At 44.0% G+C, this 25,443-nt stretch overlaps 1 protein-coding gene across 6 annotated transcripts in view; it reads left to right on the top strand.

Moving 5' to 3' along the window:
- Nucleotides 1–24,543, top strand: part of NDST2 (N-deacetylase and N-sulfotransferase 2) — a 102,973-nt gene extending 78,430 nt beyond the window's left edge. For all 6 annotated transcript variants that reach the window (XM_083502506.1, XM_083502504.1, XM_083502503.1 and 3 more), the window contains 12 exons: nt 8,299–8,386; nt 8,961–9,115; nt 9,440–9,625; nt 10,729–10,857; nt 15,758–15,940; nt 16,571–16,667; nt 17,962–18,085; nt 18,880–19,054; nt 19,233–19,403; nt 20,952–21,061; nt 22,827–22,929; nt 23,029–24,543. In XM_083502506.1, the coding sequence (XP_083358632.1) occupies nt 8,299–8,386; nt 8,961–9,115; nt 9,440–9,625; nt 10,729–10,857; nt 15,758–15,940; nt 16,571–16,667; nt 17,962–18,085; nt 18,880–19,054; nt 19,233–19,403; nt 20,952–21,061; nt 22,827–22,929; nt 23,029–23,154 (1,647 nt within the window). In that variant the 3' untranslated portion in view covers nt 23,155–24,543. The remainder of the gene's footprint in view (nt 1–8,298; nt 8,387–8,960; nt 9,116–9,439; nt 9,626–10,728; nt 10,858–15,757; nt 15,941–16,570; nt 16,668–17,961; nt 18,086–18,879; nt 19,055–19,232; nt 19,404–20,951; nt 21,062–22,826; nt 22,930–23,028) is intronic.
- The last annotated feature ends 900 nt before the right edge of the window (nt 24,544–25,443 follow it).

The raw sequence follows: 25,443 nt of genomic DNA, 5'->3' as shown, positions 1-25,443 counted from the left end.
CTATTTCTCAGTATGATGGGTGGTGACAGAAACAGAGGCTCAGTTTGAGCCTCTTCCAGCATAATATGAGGGCTGATGCCAGAGATGCTGGACCACATGGCTTCTGCTTTATATCTGCTTGCACAACAACTCTCAACTTGAGGGTCCTGTAAAACAGTTACTGCCAGCTCTCTTCAGTATAGTTGGTGGAATGGTATGGAAGTGTCCAGTTTGCAGGTGTGAGTGTAGTTGTACTGACACCTTTCCTTGAAAAAGCATTTATAAAGTATTAGGAATCCTGGTCTGCAGCTTTTGTGTTCCCCTTTGTCTCAATTGGCCCTGATGACCTTACACTAGGACCTCTTCTTCGTGGATATAATTTTTCCAAAACAGAGACTGTGGCCTGGTTTGCACATCACATTAAGCTGTAGTTAAAAACAAACTATGGTTTTATGTAAGTGTGAAGCATTCTGCAGAGAAGTTCTTGCTGTGCTCCTCTCCCACTCCTGCTGCCATGCCCTTGGGGGAGGACAAGCTAAAGTCTGGCATATTGTGATCTTCAACAAGCAGTAACAAGGGTTTGTGCTTTGCTTACCACTCATGATTTGCTCAGGGGTAACAAACAGCCAAGCCAGATTCACATGACACACCAAACTCTGGCTTGCTTCCCAGCAGCAGAGTAGGTGAGTAGTAGAGTGAGAATTTTGAGCAGCGTTCAGTAGCAGACTGTGTTCATATTACCGTATTTTTCGCTCTATAACACGCACCCGACCATAACACGCACATAGTTTTTAGAGGAGGAAAATCCGTAGGCATGCCACCCATAGGCATTTCCTCCATAACACGCACAGACATTTCCCCTTACTTTCTAGGAGGAAAAAAGTGAGTGTTATGGTGCAAAAAATACAGTAAATCATTGCTTGTGATTAACTATGGTTTAACTTGATGTGCAACTAGGCCAACCCCATATACAAGGGCAACACATATTTGATTGCCAGATCTCAGATATATACATGCACTCCCCTGAGGATTTGGGTGAGGGCAGGGGTCAGTTTCTGTTCACCCCAGGTGCTAGGGAAGGTGGAAGCAGTGAGAAAGACTTAACATAGCTCCTGCCAAAGGGATTGGTGGAGACTACAGATAACCTAACCTAATCTAAATCTCTGTGTAGGGAAAAATGATTGTGTGAAGCAGGCCTAAGAGGAACACTGTAAGAAAGGCAGAAATTCATAATAACTTGTCCCTTTGTGAGAGTGGTCAGTGCATGACTCTAGAACCATACTTCAGACTCTGAAAATCCTATCTATAATCCTGTGTTTATCAGTAGAACTTAAACCCAAATCACCAGGGCAATCCTTCCCAAAGCCGAGAGAGCAGCACCTCTGTTTATTTCTGGAAATTGCTCACCCTCCTTGCATTACTCATTTTATTTATTTTGTGCTGTATTTATATGGCTTCCATTCTGCAAACTAGCTGAGATTGGATTGGATTCCCAGCCAGGGACCAGACCCAGAGCTTCACAGATGCAATTATATCAGACATCTTCAGCCCTCTATTTGCCCCAGAAGGAAGATATAAGGTTTCTCAAGTGACTGCAAAAAACAAACAAACACAACCTCAGACCAGATCATTCTAAAATATATTTTGTTGGGAGGTTTAGTAGAGTGAAATGGAGCAATAATCTGAGATCAGTGAAACAGAATTTCAGGCAAAGCAGATAAAGCTCAGATTTATCCATTTAAAAGAGGCTCTGTGGGTGCAGAGCTGGAAAGGTTAATGAGTTTTCATTTTTTTAAAAAAAGCAAGAAATAATTTCATGGGTTTGTTATTGAGTTCTCAGAGGGAGAAGGAAGTGGAGGGGAATTTCCCAGTGAAAAAATAGCTGGTGTGTTTTCCTGACAAGTTATATAAAAGGGATTCAGGTTAGTCTAACCAAGTGCCTAATCAAGTTTAAATATGATAGATCCTGCTGCCTTGTCTCCTAAAAGGATTCAGATTGTGTCTTGGTGATGAAAATTGTTTTGGGAAAAGCATCTTTCTGTAGTGTTGCATATTGGACAGCAGCTTAAATCAGCAGTGCAAACCATGTAAAAAGACTTAGCATGCATGCTTAATTTGCTTCTATGAATTAGTTTTGCAGAATTTTGCAATCTCTTTTTAAGGCTCTCTTAGTCAGTAATTGGGGAAGGATTATTGTGGCTTAGGAAGCTGCAAGATGACAGATGTATGGAACATGGGAGGAACTGGGCTTGTTCTGAGTGAGATCCTGCCACTGGAGCTCTTCCTGAGCAGCGCCTGGGGAACTTTCAAGTAGCAAATGGTCATCTCTGCCACAAAGAACCCTGCCTCCCAAATTGAAAGTTGCCTGTCTTTTAAGGGAAATAATACGTTTCCAAGATTTGCTGTCGCTACCAAATTCTGTTTCTAGAAAATGCATGTTTTACACATCATGTGGAATAATGCATGTGTCAATGCAGCTGCATAGCCAACGAATCATGCACTTTTTCCTTAAAAGCCACAAACTTATTTGTCTTTTAATTGGTTTCTGGATTTTAACTATGTTTTTATCTACAGTTGTCATTGTGCACTGTTTGCAGAGCTTTTTCACCAAGTGGTTTGTAGATCTTTGTACTATGTGTGTGCTAATACATAAATCATCCAGTCTAGATTTTTCTAGCATGTGACATTGCACATGTATGTGTTTGCATGGCTGATTGAGAATGGTATAACAAGCAGTGGCTTGGATAATTATCCTGCACTTTTATAAAATAATGCCCACAAATAATGACAAAGTGTTCTGTCCTGTGAGTGCACAGAATAATGCAGTAACATGCAATTTCTCAGGCACAAGGCAGGCCAATATTTGATGAGCAGCCATGTAACGACAGGACCTTTGGCTTTGTAGCTGACTATGCAAGCAGTGCCGAAAGTGGTGTGAGGACTAGTATTTTCCCCTTCTCGTGTTCACATCAAAGTTGAATAGCAGTAGGAACCTGTCTGCTCAGTAATCCTTCCTCCTTTACTGTAAGAGCAGGAAGTGTTAAGTTGTGGGCGAACATATCAGACGACACAGCGATTCTTCAAACAGCTCTTGTTTATTTCAGAGGCCAGAACAGAACTGAACTGAAAAGCTCAGTCAGCCTGCTTATATAGAGCTCCAGAACAGTGTAACTGTTGCAACTTTCTAAAACTATCCAATCACTGAACGTCACTTTCGATCCTTCATTTGCATAACTATATACAGTATCCCCCTGCTGGCCCAGGGTGAGAACTTCAGTACATAACAGGAAGCACTGGATATTATGTCCTGGTCAAATTTATTCCTATTTTTATAGGTAGTTAAAAGAAACAATTCAACCAGACCTAATGATGAGCTGAGAAGATGTGACTATTAAGAGGGCATAAGGGTTCCCCCCCTCCAAACACACTTGAACTGGAAGGAACATAATACTCATTCAAAATATTTATATATATATGAGAAACAAAGTGGCTTGCATTTTTAATCTTTTCATAGGCAAAGTTGTTTTGTAAGAGAATGTAGTAAGCAACGATATTTAAGTAATCTGGCTGCAGAAAGCACATGGCACTATGTTTATGCTACTGTTGATATATCTTGTACAATTCAGATATTTTGTGAGGGAGTTACAACACTGGAGTGGTTAAAAGGACCAGGAAAACTTCAGTTTTGGGAAAGGTATAATGGGAAAAATAAAATGTTAATAGGTGCAAACTTGTGTTCAGTATTGTAGAATGTTGGAGAAGAGGTGGAATGGCCTACAGATAGAAGATTGTATACATATGAATATTTCCCACTTCCTTTTCTGTCTTTGTTAATGATTATGCATTGTGAATCTTCTTGGTACTTTAAGATTACAACTGATTTTTTTTTAGGTCAACACTGAGCCTACAGAGGGTGCTTATGGTTTGGGGAATCATTAAAAACACCAGGATGAAAACATCAGAATGGGGGCTAGTTGGTACTAGCTGCCAACAATACAGTTGCAGCTGCCACAAGGAACAGGGTTGTTTAGGATTTATCAGCTGGCAGATATGTTGTCATAGTAACCCAAAGCAAGGCTTTAAATCTCCCTCAGTGCACAAAAGGGTAAGCCTCTTAGCATCATCTCTTTCTCACTCATCTTCACACCAAACTTTCCTAGCGATTGGAGACTGCTCAATAATGGTGAACTCAGGTGGCCGGTGCTGACAGGACTGTAGCCAAAATGGGGCCGCTGAGAATCAATTGCTTAGTACAAAAAAAGAAAGAATAAAACCATGTTGGGGTAATCCACACCCACCCACCCCAAAAAACAGCCCAAACAGGACGGAGCATGCTCTGTAGCAACAGACTTGAAAACAACAAATTAGAAAAGTAAAAGGAATACTGGTGGGTGGGAGGCGAGTGAAATATCTTGCTTGGAGGGAATGGCTGACTGAAACCCTGAACAGGAACATTTCTTTTAGGGCAGAAGATAGGCTTCAAAATTTTGTTCTATTTGTCCTGGTGTGGAAACAGGCAGGTTTGCAACTACTATAGTTGCAGATCACCAAGAAACACCCTTAGAAATGAGATGGTGTCACTTCCAGCAAGGCCTGCGCTTGCACCTTTATTTGTCTACACACTTGCCATCTTTGCTTAGCCCTACAAGTGGCACACCTGGCATTTTCATCCAGATTTTGGTAAGGGCAGTTTTTCTTCTATCAAAATACTGGAGACTATAAACTTGCCCTGTATTAAATAACTATAATAGATTCTTTACTTGCATGAGGAATGTGTGAATGTATGTGGCATTATATAGGGGAGAAATGTGTGGTCTCTATCTCCTCAGAATCACATGAAATTAAGAAGAAAGCACATTGTGCAGGATAAGACAATGGTCCTCAAACTGTGGTCTGCAGGCTTCATTCAGCTGGTTCATGGAATGATTGTAGACAAGGACAAAAGGGGGGGCAGTCTCACTCTACAACATCCCTGAGTATGCCAGCCTCAACCCCTCTTCTCCCAGTCTTCCCACTTGAGCATGAAAGTCTGAAAGAAGCTTCTCAGCATGTTCAGCTAAACATTCTTAGAAGCCTCCACACAACTGGGAAACCTGATAACTCACAACTTAAAATTGCAAGAGGGCATTCCGCCAAACATCTGAACTTTGTACTAAGTGTGTGAAGTCTAGGAGTGGAGGGGGCAGGACCAGTGTGTTGTGGGGTGGGGTGGACATTAAGGTAGTGGCACATTCAACCCAGGCCCCCAACACACTTTTTGCCCTTGCATGTTCAGGCTACATATCCAAAGAGGAGGACTTTTGATGAAGTGGAGCTTGTCGAGAGCAGGGCAACTAGGATCCAAGAGGGAAGCTAGACTAGCATTCACTCAGTAAAAAGGATATCAGGTAAATGTAAAGTACCCTTTAAAAGGAACAAGTTTAAATTTTCAAGATTACGTAATATAAAAATGTGTTGTTCGGCAATCTGTTGTTATGGCAATACATTTAGTAGGCCAACCAACATATTGCACAATACTGCACAAGCTCTCAAGTTCTCCAGAACTCTTGATTAGACTAGATGGCTTAACAGTCTTCCAAGAAATGACAAAAGGTTGCTGTACTTCTTTTTCATTTTGGCTGAAGAGCAGTACAAAATTATTTAAGTCAATAAAAGTAAGTTTCTCTTAAGCCATGTCCATGTTCTGCATTGTTGTTGTTGTTGTTTAGTCATTTAGTCATGTCCGACTCTTCGTGACCCCTGGACCGGAGCACGCCAGGCACTTCTGGCTTTCACTGCCTCCCGCAGTTTAGTCAAACCTATGTTCGTAGCTTCAAGAACACTGTCCCACCATCTTGTCCTCTATCGTCCCCTTCTCCTTGTGCCCTCCATCTTTCCCAACATCAGGGTCTTTTCCAGGGAGTCTTGTCTTCTCTTCTCATGAGGTGGCCAAAGTATTGGAGCCTCAGCCTTCAGGATCTGTCCTTCCAGTGAGCACTCAGGGCTGATTTCCTTAAGAATGGATAGGTTTGATCTTCTTGCAGTCCATGGGACTCTCAAGAGTCTCCTCCAGCACCATAATTCAAAAGCATCTATTCTTCAGCGATCAGCCTTCTTTATGGTCCAGCTTTCACTTCCATACATCACTACTGGGAAAATCATAGCTTTTACTATATGGACCTTTGTTGGCAATGTTCTGCATTATCAACTTGTAAATTTTGTAAATATAAAATAAAACAATTATCAGATATCATTATGAGGGGATTATAGCTTAGACATACTAGAAAACCTTGTAAATGGTCCAAGCATTCTAATTTTGTTATTTTTCTGTTGTGAACTGCCCTCAGCTCTTTATATGAAGGGCGGTATACAATTGTTGTTGTTGTTGTTGTTGTTGTTGTTGTTGTTGTTGTTGTTATTTATTCAAGTGGTGGTGAGGGCTGTGGGGAAGTTTACCATATTTTTTGCACAATAGCACTCACTTTTTTCCTCCTAGAAAGTAAGGGGAAATGTCTGTGCGTGTTATGGAGGAAGGTAAATCTCCCAAGCATAGGCATTATCTGGGCGAACCCATATCTCCAGCATGACCCTCCTCCAAGTAGCAGAATGTGACGAACACTATTTCAGGGAGCAGTCGTTTCTGTTAGAGCTCAGTCTGAATCCGCTTGGCTTTGGTCTTATTCATAAAATTCCTCATATACATTCAGGGGTATCTTGTTCTTCCTCTTCAAAGGAAGAGGCCCCAGATTTTTCCCCCCGCCCCGGCGTTTTCAAGAAACTATTTAATTTTGAAAAGTACAGTTCTTGTGTTGCTTTCATACTGTTAAACCTTTGTCTTATAGTGTGGTCTGTTTATACAAATAAATGAATCTAAATCTCAGCTACTCACTATGTTGTTGGTATTTTACCCAGAGGCAACTATAAATGTAATTTAGCATGTGCCAATTTGTGTGATGGACAGTGCAATGCTCCTGCTCTCAGGTGCCAGTATTTCAAGATATATTGCAGTGCCTTATGCAGGGAATATAGCAGATTCACTGTATTCTTTTTAGAGCCTGCTAAAAACATTCCTGTTTAGACAAGCCTACCCAGTTCCTTAAAAATAATTTTATTAGAAGTAATTTTGATATGTTTTAGTATTTTAACTTGTGCATGTTTTAAAGTAGGGCTGCAATTCTTCTTGATTTTACTGCTTTATTGTTTGTAAACCACTTTGAGGGCTGTTGTTGTTTGCAATCAAGCAATGTATAACTTTTATGAAATAATAATAATAATATCCAGGGAGGCAGGGACTGTCCAGTAATACAGCCTTCTTTAGGCTAATCTTCTGAACATGATAAATGAATATGACTGGCTGTCGAATATGACTAACTCCTGAAATAATACTTGGTTAATAACTCTGTGTGTAAAATTATTGTGAGGGTACTTAAAGCTGCCAAAATGTGCATAGCAACCAACTGGAAGAAGGCAATTGCTCCATCAGCTTATTTGTTTCATTTCATTTTAATCCCACTTTTCTACCAAAAAAGGCTCCCAGAGTGACTTATGAATCTCAGTAATAACCAAGTAAAAAACACATTACGTAAGGAAAAGTGTTGGGGAAGAACGTGATAAAAAGCAAACTGTGGCACTGTTTCTTAGCTACAGAAAATATATTTGATGCATATATGACCACAATCCAAATTTTACAATGTTAACCACTTCTGAATTGTATGGAATTTTTTGACAATTGACAATCACAATTAAAATAGTGATTAATGGGCAACAGGTGCATATCTCTATTGAAAGATGGGACTTTTACTTGCATGATAAAGCCATAAAGAAGGCATAGATGATATGCTTTGGTAGTTAAATTGGCCACTGCTTTATTTTTGACTTTGCAGAAGATTAAAGGTAGACAATCATGAGTTACTATGTAAATAACAATAGCAGGTTAATCATCACATTCAACTCTGGTTCCCTAGACAACATTTGAAAAACTGAGGCGGAAGCCTATGGTCCAGCTGGCCAACCTAAACATTTTGTGGATGAGTTGATCTAGCTTAGGGTTTGCCATATCTGAAGAAAGCTATGCACTAGCTTCTCCTCAAAAACAGAGAACCCGAGAGCAAGGCCAGGGACAGGGCTGGTGTGTGGTGGGTGCTGTGCTCTCCTGGACACGCTTGCCAAAGACAAGGCTCAGCCTTTAAGAAACCAATGTTTGGGGCTGCTTGTGCATTGCTGCCAACATGTAGGCTTTGTATGGAAGTGCCCTTCTTGTTGAAAAATCTGATTAAGAATCTGTTTTGAAGTTTCTGTCTCCTTCTCTCTCTCCCCCCCCCCCCTTTTCTTATTTTTCAGGCTCTACTGAACACTCAGAACAAGTTGAGGACTTTGGTTCCCCATTTTACTTTCAACCTGGGATTTTCTGGGAAATTCTACCACACTGGTAAGCTGCCTTTGTGCTTTTCACCTGTATTGTACATTTATTAGTGAGATGCCATCCACACACTCAGCAGTTGTGTAAAGTCTGATCAGGATCCTGGTATCAGATAAAAGAAGGTTTGTTAACCGTCTGGGCCTCACTGCAGTTTTTTTGTCCAGGATAGATAAATATCTGGCAGGGTTTTGGCTTACAGGGACATGTAACCTCTACAAAGGTAGGGGCCTATTTGAATTCTTTGATTTGGGGAACTACTGGATCCAAGTGGTGTTGTGACAGCTCTTGGGTGCTATCAGTACAATGGAGAGAATGGGGGAGCTTTTTATGCCAGGGAAGATAGCAGGTTAAGAAGCAGGGGGCTCATTTGGATCAGCACCACAGTGTGGGGCAAAGGGTTAATGCCCCCCAGCTATGCCACAGCAGGTCCCTGGTGTGGATGGGAACATGGCGCCTGCTGTTTCCTTTTAAAAGCCATTCATGCAAATGAAATGTTGTCCTCTCTGGTTTGGCCGTTTAGTGTCTGTGATGACTGACAGTTGAGCACCCCTTCCTTGTTTCCTTCCTTCCCCCTTCTTTCTAGGTACTGATGAGGAAGATGAAGGGGACGACATGCTGCTAAAGCATAGGAAGGAGTTCTGGTGGTTCCCGCACATGTGGAGTCACATGCAGCCACATCTCTTTCACAACGTCACTGTGCTAGCCGAGCAAATGAAACTCAACAAGCAGTTTGCTTTGGTAAGGAGCAAATTCAACTGGGGATGTTCCAGTCCGTGAGAAGTTTGACCCCGCTGATCCAAAAATTGCCATCTCAACAATATTCTGCCAAGTTTCCTTTCATTTTATCCATGCCTTGTTGCCTAGAGGCAATGTTTTACTCTTCACAGGCAATTGACTGTTTACAAACCTAGTATAAATGTGTTATGCCATATACTCCGGACCCAAGTTCCGATTTACTAACTCACTTACTTTTCGTTTTGAGATTTCTGCCTTCCTTCCATTCAGCAAACTGCTAGCAGTACAGGGAATAGAGGGTTCTTACCATTTGTGTTCTTCTTCCAGGAGCATGGGATCCCCACAGACCTGGGCTATGCAGTAGCCCCCCACCACTCAGGAGTTTACCCTGTCCATGCACAGCTCTATGAGGCATGGAAAGCTGTCTGGGGCATCCAGGTGACCAGCACAGAGGAATATCCGCACCTTCGGCCTGCCCGGTACCGGCGGGGCTTCATCCATAATGGAATCATGGTGAGACAATGAAGCCCCTATTGATTATCTGGAGGAGAAACATGGCCACTAGTTTATTGGGTACTCACCCCTGCATTTTGAATGCTCATCTTCCCTGAAACTCTCAAACACAAAAGCAAAGGGAGCACAAGAAAGAGTCCCGCTGGATTTTGCCAAGGTCCATGCACTCCAGAGTCCTGTTCTCACAGTGACCAACGATGCCTCTAGGAGGCTTGCAAGCAGGGCATCAATACAACAGTACTCTCCACTTGTGATCCTCATCAGCTGGAATCCTGAGGCATATTGCCTCCAACCAGTGGCATAGCGTGGGGGGTGCAGGGGGGGCCGGCCGCACCAGGCGCAACATCTGGGGGTTAGGGTTAGGGGGCGCAAATCCATGGGTTAGGGGGCGCAAATTACTTGCCTTGCCCCGGGTGCTGACAACCCACGCTACGCCACTGCCTCCAACAATGGAGACAGAACATAGCCACTGTGGTTAGTAGCCACTGATAGACTTGCCCTTCAAAAATCAGTCACTTCTTTGTAGCAATCACTCAGACCAGTGTAGAATTCCCAGTATGTAGGATTCGAGACAGAAGAACTTCCAAGTGGAGCCATGTAACTGCTCCAACAGTTGTGTCACTATTGGGCAGCTGAGCAGAAGAGGCTGGATTGATTCCCCCCTTTAACTTTACATTATATATTAATAAAGAACTCAGTTCCCTTGAGCGCCAGTCCTCACGTAGCCAAAAGAGTTGCCTCTTGTGCATGGATGGTGCTTTCAGCATGCTTAGGAGAACCACGAGGTTTGCGGAAATGCAAGAAAAGGTTTAGGAAAATTTCTTGTGGGGAAGGAAACCTCAGAACAGCCTCACGAGGACTAAATATGCTGAGTAGCCGCAGAACACCAAGTGGTATGTTTTTTCTTTCTTTCTTTTTGGAGTGGGACTGAAAATGGCAGTTAGGAATAGTAGCAGAAAAGCAAATATGATGTTGACACCATCTAACCCCAGTAGAATTGCCTTCACCTTTGGCTGCACGTTCCCACTGTTGGCTGCATGTTAAAATTCACAGGGATAATCCATGGCCATCGCTAATTTTCCCTCTCCCTCTGGCTCTCCCAGGTGTTGCCTCGACAGACTTGTGGTCTTTTCACTCACACCATATTTTATAATGAGTATCCTGGTGGCTCCAAGGAACTGGACAAAAGCATTCGCGGTGGTGAACTCTTTCTGACAGTGCTCCTGAACCCTGTAAGTACTGCAGCATTGGGGGGGGGGGGACAGTGTTTGTGATTACCTGTGTGCTTTATGTGGTGAAGGATGGGGGAAAGTAGTTGGAAATACAGTCTGCACAGATGCTAAACACAGGCAGCAGTCCTGAGGCCTAATTCTCACCAGGCTGTCTCGCCAACAATGAATTTTGTTTTTTTCTACCCTACGTCAGTGGTGGTCAGGTTTTTATTTTTTTCTTAAGAGCACAGAAAAAGAAAACTGATGAGGCCTGTTTATTTGGCAAAAGTTGGGCAAAAAAGTGAAGGGAAGCATTTGTGAGAAAAAATGGCCGAACAGTTTTGCCACCCAGGAACCTCCTGAAAATGCTTCAGGGAGGACAGAGGTTCTTCCTAGGGATAAACCTTCTTCTCAGGGGCAGCCTACATTCATAGACTCAAAGCCTGGAGGGGAAACAGGGTTGCAGTCGCTTGTTTTGTCCCTGCCCTCCAAGTGTTCAGTCTTTAGATCTGTCTGCGAGAAACTGGTCTGAACCTTCTGCTCTATGTGCACAGGGGTTAATGGTGAAGGCAGGGAGGGCGCAGCAGGTGCCTAGAGATTAGAGATGAGGCCAGCAGGCATGATTCCTCCATGCCCCCCATGCAGTGACTGAGTGGCAGACTTGGGTGTCTCAAATTTCAGCAGCGCCCTGTGCAGCGCTAAAATTTGGCACCCTCTGCCTGTCGCGCTCTGTTCTCCATCGTGGTTGTGGTGCCCCCTGCAGCTCAGTGCCAGTCATGCTACCCTAAAACCACCTCTGGTGCATGAACTGGATACTTCCCCATGTCAACTGCAATTGTATCCATTCATTATGCATTAATTAGACTTAAGCATGTTGGTTATCCCACACTTTCCCTCCTTTCGTATTTCAGATGTGGGCACTGCATACATATATGGGAAAGATCTTTATTCTAATGCACGGCTCTTTGGGTATGCTGAAATTAGCATACTAGCAGTTTTCAGTGCTTTTATCTCCCACTCAAATGTCAGGGAAGTTCAAATTGGGTATCAAATTGACATGTCTTAGAATAGTGGCAAATATTCCAATAACGATTATTTCTAAGTTAAGCTTTGTATTTGTTTAAATATAACACTCAAACCACATTGTGGTTTTCATATTGATTCTTTTCTAGATGAATGTTTCATCTCAAATACTTTACAGCATGTAAAATTAACACAGGGTACATTTGGGGGGGGGGTGAAATAAACTTGCTGTATCAGATCCCGATCAATGTAGAAAACTTCCCAGAACATTTTAAAGAAAACTTTCTGATTCAATTTTTCCAGAGTGCTGAGCACTCTGTGGCTTGGCAGGATGTTTTAGATGAGATTCCTGCGTTGCAGTAGGTTAGACTAGATGACTCTCACGGTCCCATCCAACCACACAATTTTATGATTCTATAATGTCATCGCTGAAAGAGGATTGCTGATGTTCCCAGCTAACTACACTCGGCAAGAGGACAGAATGTATTAGTCTCCAATACCTCCTCCCAGCCTGATGTTTCTGTAAAAACAAGTCAGTGAGCAATTTACTTTTCACCAAATACCGAAAAGCATGTCCTGTGTCTCCTCAAGTCATCCTACTCCCTAGTTGTCGGCCTTGGTTTGCTCTCTCCTTTCATCATCAATCTGGTCCGTGAACCAATTGCTTTGCTTGCCAGTTGACTTTAAACTCTCACTCCTTCCTCTTTAACTGATAAAGATGTCCCACCTAAAATAAAGAGCGCCAAACAGCCTCTCCTCACTGATCCATAACAGATGTTTGAATCCCTGTGAGTATATGCAGAAGTGCAAGAGTTGGAGTGTGTGTGCGTATGTATGTTTAACTCTGCAGTATAAACACAGGATGTTTGATCGCCTGACTAGCCAGCAAACCATGATGTCAGCAAATGAATGCAGCTTTCTGCTCCCAGAAAAGGCAGTCACTGCATATCTTTGCTTGCATTTCCCTGAAGCTATAGAGTTGCACACCTCCCACTTGACCCCTCCAGTTCCTTCTGCACCAAGCGTATTGTATTTTCAGCTCGCTGTTTTAATTTCTGATTGCTACCCTTTCACACTTGGGTTTTTTAACATCTCCAGGGGAAATAATTGAGTTCAGTTATAAGGAATAGTCGTGGCTGCTTAGATGAGGTGGGGGCAGAATCTTGGGGAATAAGATCAGACTTGCCTGTTGGTAATTAGTCTGAATGGTTGTCGGGTGTCGTTGTCAGATGATAGGTAGACAACAGTTGCCACTCTAAGTCACTAGTTTGGGAAGGTATGGAACGGGAGCACTGGTGGGACCACAGTAGTTACATCGTGGCTTTTAGACAGTCGAAACAAGCTTGGTTCAAACTCTATATATTAAGAGAGAAAGAATGATTTGTCGTTATTATTTAATTAATTAATATACTGCTTATATGCCAAACACCATTCAAAAGTAGTTAACAAGGCTAGTCTGGATAGCGGCTGCAATTCAGCTGAATGGCTCCGATTCCAAGGAGCCTAAGTTGTTTGCCAAAGCTTCTTCATCCAAAATTCCTGTCTCTGTGGAATGGTGCATGATTATGTAGCTAGGGTTAGAGACAAGAAGAGGGGAATTTAACTTACACTGAATTTAAAGTCCCTTAGCGATGACATGCACAAGAGAAGGGCACAGAGCCAGCATAGTTCTTGTAGCTGGTGGCACAACAGATACAATACTCCATGTTGCACAACTGGTCGCCCAACAAACTTCTGCTAGCACAACTATAGTGTTGAGATTTCATGTTGTGCAACCATTATTCTTGCCCTTACGCTAATGCAACAGCTCTTGCTGGCGATCAGAGATCATTGAATCTGGGCCCATATTTTTTCCCCCATATGGCACTAGGTGCTAATGAGCTCAGCAGTTTGTGCGTGAATAAAAATACAGCATTGCCAAGAGGCCCCAAGACCAGTGGTTGTGGATTGGTCACCCTAGGGAGTCCTTTAAAACCGTTTCAGGTGTTGGATTATAGGTTCCGTCATCCTTGACCATTGAACATGCTGCCTGGGGCTCATGTGAGTTGTAGTCAATTCAAAGGCCACCAAGTTTCCCCATTCCCTGGCCTAGAGTAATCCAGATCTTGAAATCACTCAGGCTCACTTCTGAGAGGCAGCGGTGTTAATGTGAAGACCAATCTTCTGTCCCGAGCCCAGAGATTTAGAAAATCAACTCCTCTCCCAAACGTGTTGGTGAACGTGATAAAGCAACAAACTTGGGAGATCTCTCCCTCTAGGTGTAAGGCATTTAGCCAGAGCTACTAGAATCCCTGAGGCCCCTCCGTGAGAAGCTGGTGCATTCCCCCTCCAGCCTCATAATGTTTTAGTAATCCTTTCTCTCCTGGAAGCTAATTGTCAGCAATTTAGCACTTGGATGGAAATACTGCCATTGCGAGTTGGGTGCTCTTCTTTTGATGGTTTGCATGGAGCCTCCAGGTCAGCCTCTTGATGCGCTGTGTGCTCTTGGGTGTCAAAATCACCCCAGCCCTGAAAGGTCAGAGCTGGAAAGGAAGCATCTGGCAGCAGACCATGCCCCACAGTCACACCAGCCTCCTCCAAGTGCAGGAAGGCTACTGCTGCTAGTTCCCAAAACTTGTTTGGAATTCTGTATTAAGATGGTCACATTTGACGGGAAAACTGGAGACCAGGGGGAAGGACGTATTGGGGTTCTCCTTCTAATGATGATGTACTTGATCTGGTTAATGCCAGACAAGGCCTGCCTGCCAGAAAATCAGTCACTCTGTAATCAAACTGAATACATGACCTTGTTAATTCTCCTTCCTCTCCCCTATCCAATTTCCTCACTTGTTAAATGTTCTTTTAACTAGGGGCCAGCTTCTCTGGGAAGCGTTACAGATGAGGTATCTGTTCTTCCCGCACCAGACTTCTTAATTAAAGAGTTAACAGGTGTTGTTATCTGGTGACTGTCACTTAGGCACAGATTGTTGCAGACACCTGGTTTCTTTGGCCAGGTGAGAGGTTGTGTGTTTAAAAGGAAGGTTCTTTTGTCTTCATTCGACCGCATATCTGCTTAGGAGCCACATTAGTTTGCAGAGACTGAGTCTGATCATGAGCACCTGGTATCACTAAAGTCATTTTTGGAATCCAATCTGGCTAAAAATAAAAAAGAATGATGACAAAACAGATGTCTCAAGCCTCAAAAGAGCAACCCACCCCCTAAGTTTGGTGGCACCCAGGGACTTTGTGGGAGCCAATGTCGGCTGCAGCAAAGTCCCTGCCTTTATAGCAATGTAAGAATAGTCATGTCCTCAGACAGGCTTCTTTGAGTTTAGACCCACCTGGTTTGTCCATTGTGGGAGCTTGCTGAACCATTAATTGTCCCTGGGAAGTGATACTGTGTTGCATGTAAAAGGACATTTGCAGGATTCCTGAGGAAAGCAAGAACCCAGATTGCATGCAATCTTTAAATGCGGACGCTTTGTAGCGCTGCCCAACTGAATGCAACTCTTTGGAGACAGCGATTTCAAATGAAACTTTTTAATCCATCTGGATAGATTGCATCATTATTGTATTGTGGATTTTATTGTAGTTGGCCACCTGGGCATTCATTTATTTATTTTTATAGAGAGGCAGGTTATAAGTGAATCAAATGAATAATAATAATTGAAGAACCAAGCTACAGGTGAGTATCCAGAAAACCTGCCCAAGGGACCTGAATAGTGTCAACATTGGAACTATGGATTTGGAGCAATGGGTTGTTTTCATTTTGCACCCGAGAGCAACTGCTGAGAGTATGTAAGATGCTCATTGGCCAATGCTGCCCCTGCAGAACAAGAGTGGAAAGCAGGTAGAATTTTCCAAGTGAGATCAATATTTCGACACTAACAAATGCCCCCATTTCCTCCTTTGTTTGTAGATCAGCATCTTCATGACCCACTTGTCCAATTATGGAAACGATCGTCTTGGGCTCTACACTTTCGAAAGCCTCGTCAAATTTGTGCAGTGCTGGACCAATCTCCGTCTTCAGACTCTGCCGCCCATCCAGCTGGCGAAAAAGTATTTTGAAATATTTTCGCAGGAAAAGAACCCTCTGTGGCAGGTGCGATTCCAGGACAATTTCCCTTCAACCAGCCTGCAGCTGAAGTTTTTCTCAGAGCTTTAATACAAGTTTAATATAAATAAAGGGCTTCTGAGCAGAGTGGTTGCTACAGAAGAGAGAAGTCTGTATTTCTCCTATTGGGTCTTAAGACCTTAAGTGGGGAATACACAAAGCATGAACTAGTGGTGGTTCTGGGATCTAAAATGCTGTATGGTTTTTTGAACAGAATCGGATACCTTTGTCAGAATTTTAGTTTTTTAAACTTCCAGGCCTCCCCAGTTATGGTGAAAATGCACTGTTAAATAGTTCAACAGATTGACTAGAATCCTCCTTGCAGTTGTGATTTTATTTTCCCTCTTTCCTCGGCCATGTCTTTGTTGGCTTGCTGATGCTCCTGCCCAATTAACTCCTTCAGGAGACTGCCACAATACCTTTGGCCAACAAATGACCATCATTTCATCCAGAATAGAGCACTGATGCCAGCATATGCTCTACGACATATGCCAGCCAAGCTCTTAATGTGCTGTAGACCAGAGTGATTGTGCCTGGGGTAAACACGAATGCACTTTTATCAGGCCTGATGTAATTATTCCCCACATTATCTCATGCATGATTTTTTAATTGATGTAGAACCCTTGTGATGACAAGCGGCATAAAGACATCTGGTCCAAAGAGAAGACATGTGACCGGCTTCCCAAGTTTCTCATCGTCGGTCCTCAGAAAACTGGTAATACAATCCACTGGCCGCCGTGGTCTTTTTTTGCCCTGTTAATATATGTGTGACGTGGTCTTTTTCTTTTTGTGTTGGAACATGATGGGGGAACCTGTGGTCTTCCAGGTGTTCTTAGACTCTAATTCCCATGAGTCCTGGGCAGCATAGCCAGTAGTCAGGCATGATGGGAGTTGTAGTTCAACAGCAGTTCGAGAGACGCAGGTTCTCTGTCACTGCCTTAAAACTTAGCGGGGAGCTGATTTAGATCTTCTGGGAAATGTCAGGTGGTGGTGGGGAAGCAATTCCAAGTTGTCAATTGCCCAAATTGTCATCTTGAATTTCTCAGGGTTGCCTGTTCCACCCAATTAATATTAAATTCCAGAACTGGCGACCTGAGATAAGATGTAGAACAAAAATGAGTACGCCTTTGAGTGTAGGAAAGGCATAGTGGTGCCCTCTACAGGCTTGATTGTGTCCGGTTTTAAAGGATGTTCTTACTGACCTATGCAACTGAGCTGCATGATAATGTTTCAGTATCAAACTTTATTTTGGTCACAGACCAGCATAAGATAAAACATATGGACGAAGTGAACACATAAGACTTAAAACTGGTAAGGGATAAAAACTAGTAATTAAAAGATGATTATATCATACTTTTCCTGCCAACCTAGCAGTTCGAAAGCACGTCAAAGTGCAAGTAGATAAATAGGTACTGCTCCGGCGGGAATGTGAACGGCGTTTCCATGTGCTGCTCTGGTTCGCCAGAAGTGGCTTAGTCATGCTGGCCACATGACCCGGAAGCTGTACGCCGGCTCCCTCGGCTAATAAAGCGAGATGAGCGCCACAACCCCAGAGTCGGTCACGACTGGACCTAATGGTCAGGGATCCCTTTACCTTTTATATCATACTTTACTTAAAAAGATAGAAACAAGGACAGACAGTTAAAAGCTACTATAAGGGAGGGAGCATGAAGGAGCACAGGTCTTGCATTTGGGGCCTAGTTTGTGGCTTCATACGCTTCAGATCTTTCCACTTTAATCAATTATATTGCAATTGGCTTCAGAAAGAAGCAAAGCTCGCTCCCTGCCTACTCAAATGGGAATTGCCAGAGTGGCTGAGGGTAGTGGTTATATTTGGGGCTTTCCTTACCAGGTTGAGCAATATGAGCAACAGCTTTAGCCCAGGGCAAACAATTCTGTGTATCATGAAGAGCTGTTGGTAGCAGTCGTGCTAGTACCAGCTTATGTTTCAGACCTTTTTGCTCCCAGACAAATCCCTCACAAGTTTTGTTTCCACTGTCTTGTTTCAGGTACGACAGCTGTGCATTTCTTCCTATCCATGCACCCAGCTGTTACCAGCAACTTTCCAAGCCCCTCCACCTATGAAGAGATCCAGTTCTTTAATGGACTCAACTATCACAAAGGAATTGACTGGTAAGTGTGCTGACTCGTGTGCTCACTGATTTGCCTTTACTCTGTCCCACATACTTCAGTGGGATTTTGATTCAGTCGGATTAGGCATTCTGACCATCAGAAACCTTTCAGTGGGATTAAAAATCATGATTTGTGCAGGTTTCAGTCAACTTAGTTGCCGTTGGCATGGTTTGCTTTGCCTCCTAATGTTGTGTATGTTAACCTGCATTAATTTTTGAGTTCAGACAACCTTTAAATACAGATTTGAAGTAAATGGTATGGTAACATTGGTGAACAGTGGCCTATTTGGCTGGTCTTACAGCTGCCTTTGTTAAATCAAACTGTAGTTGCCACGGCCTTCAACATAATGGGCAGTGCTTGTCTGGTCATGAGGCGGACCCTGGCTTCAGCCTCAGTTTGAGTCTACCATGATGGTTCAGGACTTGATTATTCTGATTGACATAACAACTACATAAGATTACTGCATGCAGGAGGGCAGAGGGAATTCATCCTCTTAACTTGCTCCTGCGACTGTGATATATGCCGTACGTGTGTCATATTGAGACTGATGCCCATGCAACACTACCAATCACTGGGACTGGGGTTGAGAGTGCGAGTTGTGTTAGCAGAATACTGTCCTTGTCTTCATTCTCTTTCATTCGTGTCTGAAACTATCATTTCCTTCATGTTCCCCTGTGGCAGGGCAAAATGCTAGGAGCTACTAGCCTCTCCCCTATGTTCCCATTGTGTCACGCCCATCACCATTATTACGCATGCCTTGTTCTCATGCTCTCCCGGTTTTCTTCACATGACAGGTACATGGAGTTCTTTCCCATCCCCTCCAATGCCAGCACAGATTTCATGTTTGAGAAAAGTGCCAATTACTTTGACACCGAAGTAGTACCCAGGCGGAGTGCCGCTCTCCTTCCGCGAGCCAAAATCATTGCCATCCTGATCAACCCAGCTGACAGAGCATACTCCTGGTATCAGGTAATTCCTTAAGAACTCCTCCTGGCATCACAGCAGGAGTATGTGCAGGACCCAGCTGGTGGGGCCATCGGGATGTGATGGTGCATGTAGTATGCTGCCTTGTACACTAAAAAGAGCAGTGCACTGCTAATTCACTCGTCTCTTCTCTCCCCCCCCCCCACCGGTTACCTGCTTGTAGCACCAGCGTGCTCACAACGACCCTGTGGCACTCAACTACACTTTCTACCAGATCATTTCTGCTGGGCCCCAAGCCCCTCAGGAGTTGCACAACCTGCAGAACCGCTGTCTGAATCCTGGATTGTATTCCACTCATCTGGAGAGGTGGTTGATGTATTATCCTTCTGGACAGGTACAGCAGCCTTTGGGTGTGTTTATAATCCCATTGTTGTGCAATGCAGGTGGTATTTTGAAGGGGAACTTTTATATGCTTTTGATAAACCTTTATATGTTTGCTTTTGTTCACTCTTAATGAGTATCTTCTTAGCATTCACCTGCACAACAGGTAAACCTGGATCTTGTAGCTGTGTTGGTCTCACAAAAATGAGATTACAGGATTTTAATAAAAAGCATATTTGAGTCAACTCAGTTGTTTAAAACTTACAAGGTAGAACTTCAGGCATTAGAATTCATAGTGGAAGGAAACTAAAACAATCTACTGTGCCTTTTGGCTTTCTATGTTAGCCACCAAGGATGCTCCAGGTACTTGCCTGAATTTATATGGGCTAAAAGTCTGTAGTGAAGCGGGAGCACATACACAAACTCTGCATGCAGTATTCCCCAGTACACTGGCTCCCCTCAGGTATTTGTGTATCACTTGTGAAGGTTTAAAAGGTGGGTGTTAAGTAAGTTCCACTGAACATGCTTGGAAGACTCCACAGCACTGGGGACCCTGCCTTTAGCATTTCTGAGCCCATGGAGGCTTGTAAAGCAATTTCAGTGGAAAGTGTGTAAAGGCCTCATTTTGACCTTTGCATTCAATGCATGAAGGCCGGGCAGGGCTTGCACATTCACCTCTATCAGCTACACACTTTTAACCCTCATGACTTCAGGCAAATTCCTGAAAATGCAAGATCTACCGTATTTTTCACTCCATAGGGCGCACCGGACCATAGGGCGCACCTAGTTTTGGGAGGCGGAAAACAAGAAAAACTTATTCTGAACCCCAGAAGCCAGAACAGCAAGAGGGATTTGGCTTCTGGGATACCGTGTGGCTGTTCTGGCGTCTGGGATAACCGCGCCAAGCCTCTTCAGGGCAGCGGGATGATGGCCCCCCCGCCCGAAGAGGCTGCGCAGGGCTAAAGCAGAAGCCAGGACAGGCGCGTCGCTGAAGGGGCGCTGCGCAGAGAGGGAGAACTGCGCAGCGCCCCTTCAAGCTAAGCTGGAGAAGGAACAGGAGGAGACCCTTCTGTTCCTCCTCGTGCTTCGCTGGACAGGCGCGCCGCTCAAGGGGCGCTGCGCCTTCTCCCTCTGCGCAGCGCCTCTCCTTCGCAGACCCTTCACAGACCCTTCTGTTCCTCCTCCGGCTTCGCTGGAAAGGCGCGTCGCTGCGAAGCGGGAGAAGGAACAGAAGGGACTCCGGCTTCCAGGTCAGGCGCCTTGCGGCGAAGCCGAGGATCCTGCATTCGCTCCATAGGACGCACACACATTTCCCCTTCATTTTTGGAGGGGGAAACGTGCGTCCTATAGAGCGAAAAATACGGTATATGTTGATTGCTGCAATCGTAGTAAATGTATGTTAAAGAAATTCCACTCACTTATGCCACCCCTTCCAGGAATAGAAAAAGAGCAGGAGAATTGTCTGGTAATTGGATGTGACTTAGGTAACTGAGATAGGGGTGGGGAGCCTTAACATGATTAGATTTATTCTGAAACCTTCATTGTTTCTCCTTCAATTCAGGTTCTGGTTGTGGATGGGCAGGAACTCAGACAAAGCCCCGCATCTGTCATGGAGAACATCCAAAGGTTTCTGGGGGTTACACCACTGTTCAACTATACCCAAGCACTCAAGTAAGGATTGCATGCCTGCTTTTGCTTGTGTAAATACATTGTAAATGTTTTGAGGCCCCATACTTCTTCAGCAGCTTCCTTCTCTATGATCTGGACTGCTGGCAGTGTTTCCATTTCCATTTACTGCTGCTGTATTTTTGCTTTACGAGTTGTACGTTCTTGTATGCCACCTTGAAGACCACTGTGCATCACCCAGGACTGGTATGAGGGGCAGAGCACGATGGCAGCTTCACCAAGCGGTATATCGCAGGTAAAACCAACGCTGCTCCTGAGCCTCTCTCTGCTGCCAGCGGGGCTCAAGAGTAGCGGCAGTTTTCACCCACCCATGATTTGCTGCTATCGCGCTCTGCCCCTCATGCCGCAGAGGGAGGAGCAAGCTGCATCAACAAGCCAATACAGCTTGTTCCTCCCTCAGCTTCTTTAAACTGCTCCGCTGAGGCATGGGCGGCCGTGCTGTCTTCAGCAGAATAGTTTAAAGAAAGCCTCTGGCTTGAGCAAGCCCCGATGTGTTGCTCACAAGCCAGAGAGGCTTTGGGCTGTGAGGTGGGAGGTGGGAACAAATTGCGTCATCCGAGGTACCAGGGTGAAACCGCCTCAGTGAGAGTGGTGGCAGTTTTACTCTGGCTGGGCCTAATGCAGCGTGTTCCTTCCTCCATTTCAACATTGTGGCGTATCGACAGATCGCAATGTTTGGCTGGTGATACACTGCAGTGTTGAAAACCTGGCATTGCCCAGCCTTAGTGTAGTCCCTGGGAATCTACCCTTCTGACACCAGAGACAGAGACCTAATGCCAGGGTTTCCCTCGCCAACTCCTCCGATATCAGTAGGGCCAAAAAGGGTTTGCCCCAGGAAGCATCTTGGATTTGAAAGTCCTCCTGTCCCACAATAGGCTCCCAAACCAGAGAGGTATTTAGTCATGTTCCTGAGCATGAGTAAATTTTTCCCTCCCAATGTTTTCCATGCTAAAAATTTTTAAAGCTGAAAGAAAGGACGCAGAATAAAAATGTTCCTTTGCCCTTGCTTGCCTGCCTGCTGCTGGCTCAAGTCTAGTAGGGCTCTGGATAAGGCATTTGTATTCTCTGCCACCATACACACAGCCTTAGATTGCACTGTAAATACCCACCAAAGCCCTAAAGCTCCGAGCCATAGATATTGACCTCTCCCTGCCACCAGAGTTGGATTTGGCTGTATGTCGGTGATAAATCAGACCCCCTATAAAGTTCAAGACAACACTTTAACTTGGCCTCTTGCCACAGTTCACATATGAATATTATTAGGATTCTGCAATTATAAACCTGCACCATATACTAATGCAAATCATGCTACTTTTTGTAACCCAGTAACTGTTAAGCCATGGATAGAAATGCATTTGCAAACTAGTTCTGAGGGAATCTGGTTTGCATTGGTGCATTTGTAACAAAACCATGGTAAATACCAGGGAAGAGGAACGTTGTACCAGTGTGGTACACATCAAGTGTGGCTACCAATTTGGAACCTATGCTTTTGGAAGGAGCCAGCATTAGGTCTGCACCAGATCACCAAACTATTCTGACAAATTTTGAAACATGAGTGCTCATGCACTTGTGAAAAAGGCATTACAACAAATAAAAATTAATCTTTGTTTTACTTTTTTGTGGAAACTGCTTTCAGCCCCTTTCCTCTAGAAAGCAAGTAAAATATTGGAAAGCCATTAGCCTAGCCCTTCAGATTGCTCCAGCTCAGAACCCGTGTGTGCAGGTATATAAAGCAGGCATCCTTTTCCAGGTTTGATGAAGCAAAAGGATTTTGGTGTCAAGTTCTGGAAGGAGGGAAGACCAAGTGCCTGGGGAAAAGTAAAGGAAGAAAATATCCAGACATGGATTCCTCAGTGAGTAGCCAAGTGGGATTCATCTCAGTAATGTAAATTGGGAGGGATGGTTGTGAGCGGTCCTTCATTAACTCTGCTCTCCCTTTGGAACTGTTGCAGTCCCGCATGTTCCTGGCAGACTTCTATCGCGAGCACAACATTGAACTATCCAAGTTGATGAACAAGTTTGGACAGCCTCTTCCTACGTGGCTCCGAGAGGAGCTGCAAAATTCTAGCTGGAGCTGAAGTCCAGGGTGCTGGCGTCAGTGCTGCCCAACATCTGGATGTGGGAGCCACTGGGGGAAAACACACACTGCTGCCATCTCTTCTCTATGAAAGGAAACTGGAGGCAGGAGCAGGAAGTGTGCTAGCCTGATTATAGACCATGCACTTTCACCTATTGATGGTTTGTTACATTGGAGAGATACCCAGAGAACAAAATGGCACAAGCCACACTGTGCGGTCATGGCCCTCTATCTAAAAAATTTAGGGTGGCTGACACAGGAATGCTTCTGTGCTATAATTCCCCTGTGCCAGAAAGCCCAGAGTAGACTCCACAGAAAAACAAAAGCATGCAGACTGTGTAGGCTACTGGGACATTCCCTATTTATGTCCAAAACACTCAGGATGCTAGCAAGTGAATGTCTTAATATTGTACCTTATGTGGTTGTTAGGGTGATGTTGCTAATAATGGACAGCAAGTTTCATTTATCTGACTGCAGCCTTAGTTATTTCATTAACCCTATTCTAGTGGAAAGGGAAGGAGGGCAGGGAAATGGTCAACAAGGCAGCAGAAACTTGCATTAAGTTCTCATGGGAGAGAGATTACTATTTCCCCCCTCGTGTCAGGTAAAAAGGGGGGGGGGGTAAGATGGTGCCACATTCATTCATAAACTATAAAGAAACAGTGTTCACTTGTAACTAATCAGAACAGTCTTAACTTTCAGCTGGGGTGGAAAAGGGGATTCAGCAATCTCAAATAGGCTATCCGTTTTCATCTTAACAAGGCTGAATGAGATGGACTACAAATCTGTGTTGTCAGTTCAAATCACTCATTTTGCCTCAAATTCTGCAGGTCGTGGGTCTCCAGCCAACTCTTTAATCTCAGCATTTCCTCATTACAACCACTATGTGAGTGGAGAGCTACAGCAGTCCTGCCCATCCCTCCTAACATGCCTTATGTAGAGTGGTCCAGCAGCTGCTCGCAACAAGTGCCAGGCTCACTGAGGGATATATATATAGCAGCTGACTGGGGCAGGAAGAGCCCTCGGGTAACTCAGCGTGCCCACTCCAAGAGGGGGAACGTGATTTCAGCCAAGCTTATACATGGAGCCTTAGTTATTGTGTATTTTTACTTGTCAGTTTACCATTGTTTGTAAATATATAATATGGATTATATAATATTTCATCCAATGTGTCACCATGCAGAGGGAAATGTTGTGCTATCAAAAATGGAACCAACAAACCTAAAACCCTGTGGCTGAAGAGAGAAGCAAGTGCTGTGCTTCCTGCACTGGATTCATGTATGTCATTCACATTGAATGATAAGGATAAATTCTTGGCTCTTGCAGCTGAGCACAATGTCTAAATAAAGGTTAGACGTAGCATTTGGAGTCAATAAATGTACTTACTTTATTTCTCTGTGACTAGTGTCCGGTTGTACCACACACCTCCCCAACAGCCAGCTATGAACGTACAAGGAAACAAAGCAGCTGCTTCAACACTACATGGCAGAGATCGCCCTGGACCCCCACAATGGCTAAAAGGGGCCCATGGCTATTTTACCTCTTCTGTGCATGTGCCAAAAAAACATACTAGGCTTTTCACACAATAGGTGGCCACATAACCTGCTCTGCACCCCCTGCTACTTCAACTAGCTCAATTTTCTCTTTCCCTAAATGGAAGGGGCTATTCTGACACTTCAAACTGAGCTTCTGCAAATGAATAAAAGCGGAACTCACCAACATCATTTCCCTCCTCCTCTTAGAATGGCAATGGCGCCCACGTGAGAGGTTCTGGCTGAAAAAAAAGCCCTGATTAAAGCCACCTTCTGTGGCAGTTAGATATCACTTCTCTCAAGACAGCTAATTAGGATTGTGAGGGTTTGAACACACCAAGTTCAGATAACGAGTTTCCTCAGAAAACAGTCGTTACAATGGCAAGATGTTGATACCGACATCAAGTTATATCTCCAAAGTTTATATCTATTAATTGAGAGCATATGCTAGCCGCCGATAACATACACATATGCTCATTTGTAACTGGAAAAAAGTTAAACTGCACAAACCGAGAAGTGTCGCTGCACTTGTACTTAGAGCAGTACTACTGAGAAAGGCTGCACAATTCCAAAAAGGGTCCAGTCTATAATCACAAAGAAACACAGCATTTCATAGAAGGAAGCAAAATAAGGGACTTAATCTAATAGACAGTAGGGGCCACCAAAAAACAGTTGAGACTATGACATATTAATAACCCATCATGAATAATGTGCTCAAACAAAAGAGGAAAAGCTGAAATCTTTTATGCATGCCCTTG

This window comes from Podarcis liolepis (genome assembly GCF_965112155.1).
Source record: "Podarcis liolepis genome assembly, chromosome: 5".
NCBI classification, from domain to species: Eukaryota; Metazoa; Chordata; class Lepidosauria; order Squamata; family Lacertidae; genus Podarcis; species Podarcis liolepis.
The sequence above is the reverse complement of the archived record's forward strand: the minus strand, read 5'-3'. Positions and strand labels throughout refer to the sequence as shown.